This window comes from Brachyhypopomus gauderio, chromosome 6, assembly GCF_052324685.1.
Source record: "Brachyhypopomus gauderio isolate BG-103 chromosome 6, BGAUD_0.2, whole genome shotgun sequence".
In the NCBI taxonomy this organism is placed as follows: Eukaryota; Metazoa; Chordata; class Actinopteri; order Gymnotiformes; family Hypopomidae; genus Brachyhypopomus; species Brachyhypopomus gauderio.
The window spans coordinates 31,635,621-31,637,721 of NC_135216.1; the positions used below are offsets into that span (position 1 = coordinate 31,635,621).

The following is a 2,101-nucleotide window of genomic DNA, read 5'->3' on the forward strand; positions in this document are numbered from 1 at the left end:
CGAAGCTCCGCCCCATGCTCCCGTGGTTCGATAGGCAGCATCCAATAGGAACCTGGTGAACGCAGGAGAAACACACACACACACAGAATCTTGGACAGGCGCAAGTCGGGCACGTAACGGGCACGTAACAGACCGAACTGAACACACTAATAAGACAATAATAACTGAACACACTAATATAAAACACTAACAATAGAGTAAACATGCTAATACACTTAGCACATAATAATGTTTATTTGGTGTGTAATGTCCCTGACATCAGGAATCAAACAACATACCACGTAGGCCCATTGATCTGGGGAAGCAGATACTCCCACACTTGTTCTGCACTTGAATCATTTTGCATCTTGAGTTCTCCCTTTGCACCTTTATATTTACATTTATGGCATTTGGCAGACGCCCTTATCCAGAGCGACTTACATTTTTATCTCATTTTTTATACAAGTGAGCAATTGAGGATTAAGGGCCTTGCTCAGGGGCACCTCAGTCATGGCCTCAGGTCTGGGAATCGAACCCACGACCCTCCGGTCACAAGATCAGTTCCCTACTACCAGGCCATTCCTGCACCTTGAGTCCTTCCTTTGCACCTTGAGTCAGATCTCACAGATGATTATGTTGATTATCACTGAATCAGAATGCACCTTAGGATGAACTGGACCACTACAGTAATGACTGAAAAAAGTAAATGTTTTTTTTCTACAGTAACCAGTCCAGAAACCTCTACTGTTGATCCCTGTTACAACTACAATGTACTTGATGACGTCTGGAGAACCACATTCAGTTACTATGGTTATGGCTACTATAGTTACGGATTCTCCAGTTACTTCAGCAGTCATGATGACACCACTGTTGAGTGGGATGGCTGGTATCGGCTGTATCTACAGGGAACAGATGCACAGATTTCTGAGTGGTGTGTGGGACCAATGTCATCTGGTGGATACACCCCACTGATACTTGGTGGTTCACATCCCCTTATTGAGGATGGAACTGTGACCAGAGAAATCTATGGGACCACTAACTACTACTACTTGTGGTACTGGGGGTACTGGGATTATGGGTGGTATAATAACCAGTGTAGATATTACACATCCAACCCAATCCAGGTGAAAGCCTGTCCAGGACATTACTACGTCTACAAACTGGTCAAGCCAAAATTGTCAATTCCTCTGCCGACATACACTACAGGTATATTACATACACTACAGGTGTATTACATACACTACAGGTATATTACATACACTACTGATGTATTACATTCACTACCGGTGTATATGTATATTGCATTTTCTACTGGTGTATTACATACACTACAGGTATATTAAACACTACAGGTGTATTATTGATATCTCTAATATTTTACCATTATATAGGTTGCTATTCTCTTCATTACACAACATTTGTTAATTAAAATAACTAAACGCATTTGTTAGTTTTCACATAATAAACATAATATAAAACACTTTGTCAGCAGGACACACTTGCACAAACGAAAAATAAATTGATTTATTTATTTTGTATATCCATGACAGTTGCTTTCAACAGTCATACATCTTATGACCCCTGCAATGATTACACCTCCCTGGACCAACCCTGGAGAGCCAATACTGCACCTGGGTTGGGAGTTTGTGATGTCAACTTCAACTGGAACGGCTGGTACCGTCTGCTGTACTATGGGATGGACATCCGTATGGCAGAGAGCTGTGTTGATGTCTACAGATGTGGTTCTTACTACACTCTGTGGCTCAATGGTCCTCATCCTCAGGTAGAGGATGGAGTGGTCACCCGCCAGGTCTGTGCAAATGCAGGATCTGACTGCTGCTTCTACAAGTCCAATCCAATTCGTGTTAAAGCATGTCCAGGCAATTTCTATGTGTATGAGATTGTCAAGCCAATGACCTGCAACATGGCTTACTGTGCAGGTATTTTACACGTCTTTATGTTTTAAACATTTCTATAGTTCTATGGGTTTGTCATGTTGTCATCACTGTTTTTACATTTTCCTTCTTTAGATGCTAGTAACATAAGTCCTGTGTCTACAAATGTGTCCAGTGGAACACAAAACACAACCATGAGTAAGTGGCTTTACACTTCCATCTTGTAG

General features: G+C 41.6%; 1 protein-coding gene across 1 annotated transcript; it reads left to right on the forward strand.

Annotated features, from left to right (window-relative positions):
- Positions 1 to 708: 708 nt before the first annotated feature.
- Positions 709 to 2,101, forward strand: LOC143516406 (oncoprotein-induced transcript 3 protein-like). Its single transcript, XM_077007955.1, has 3 exons — positions 709 to 1,185; positions 1,530 to 1,919; positions 2,010 to 2,101. The coding sequence occupies exons 1-3, from the start codon at positions 924 to 926 to the stop codon at positions 2,099 to 2,101; spliced, it is 744 nt and encodes a 247-aa protein (XP_076864070.1). The 5' UTR covers positions 709 to 923.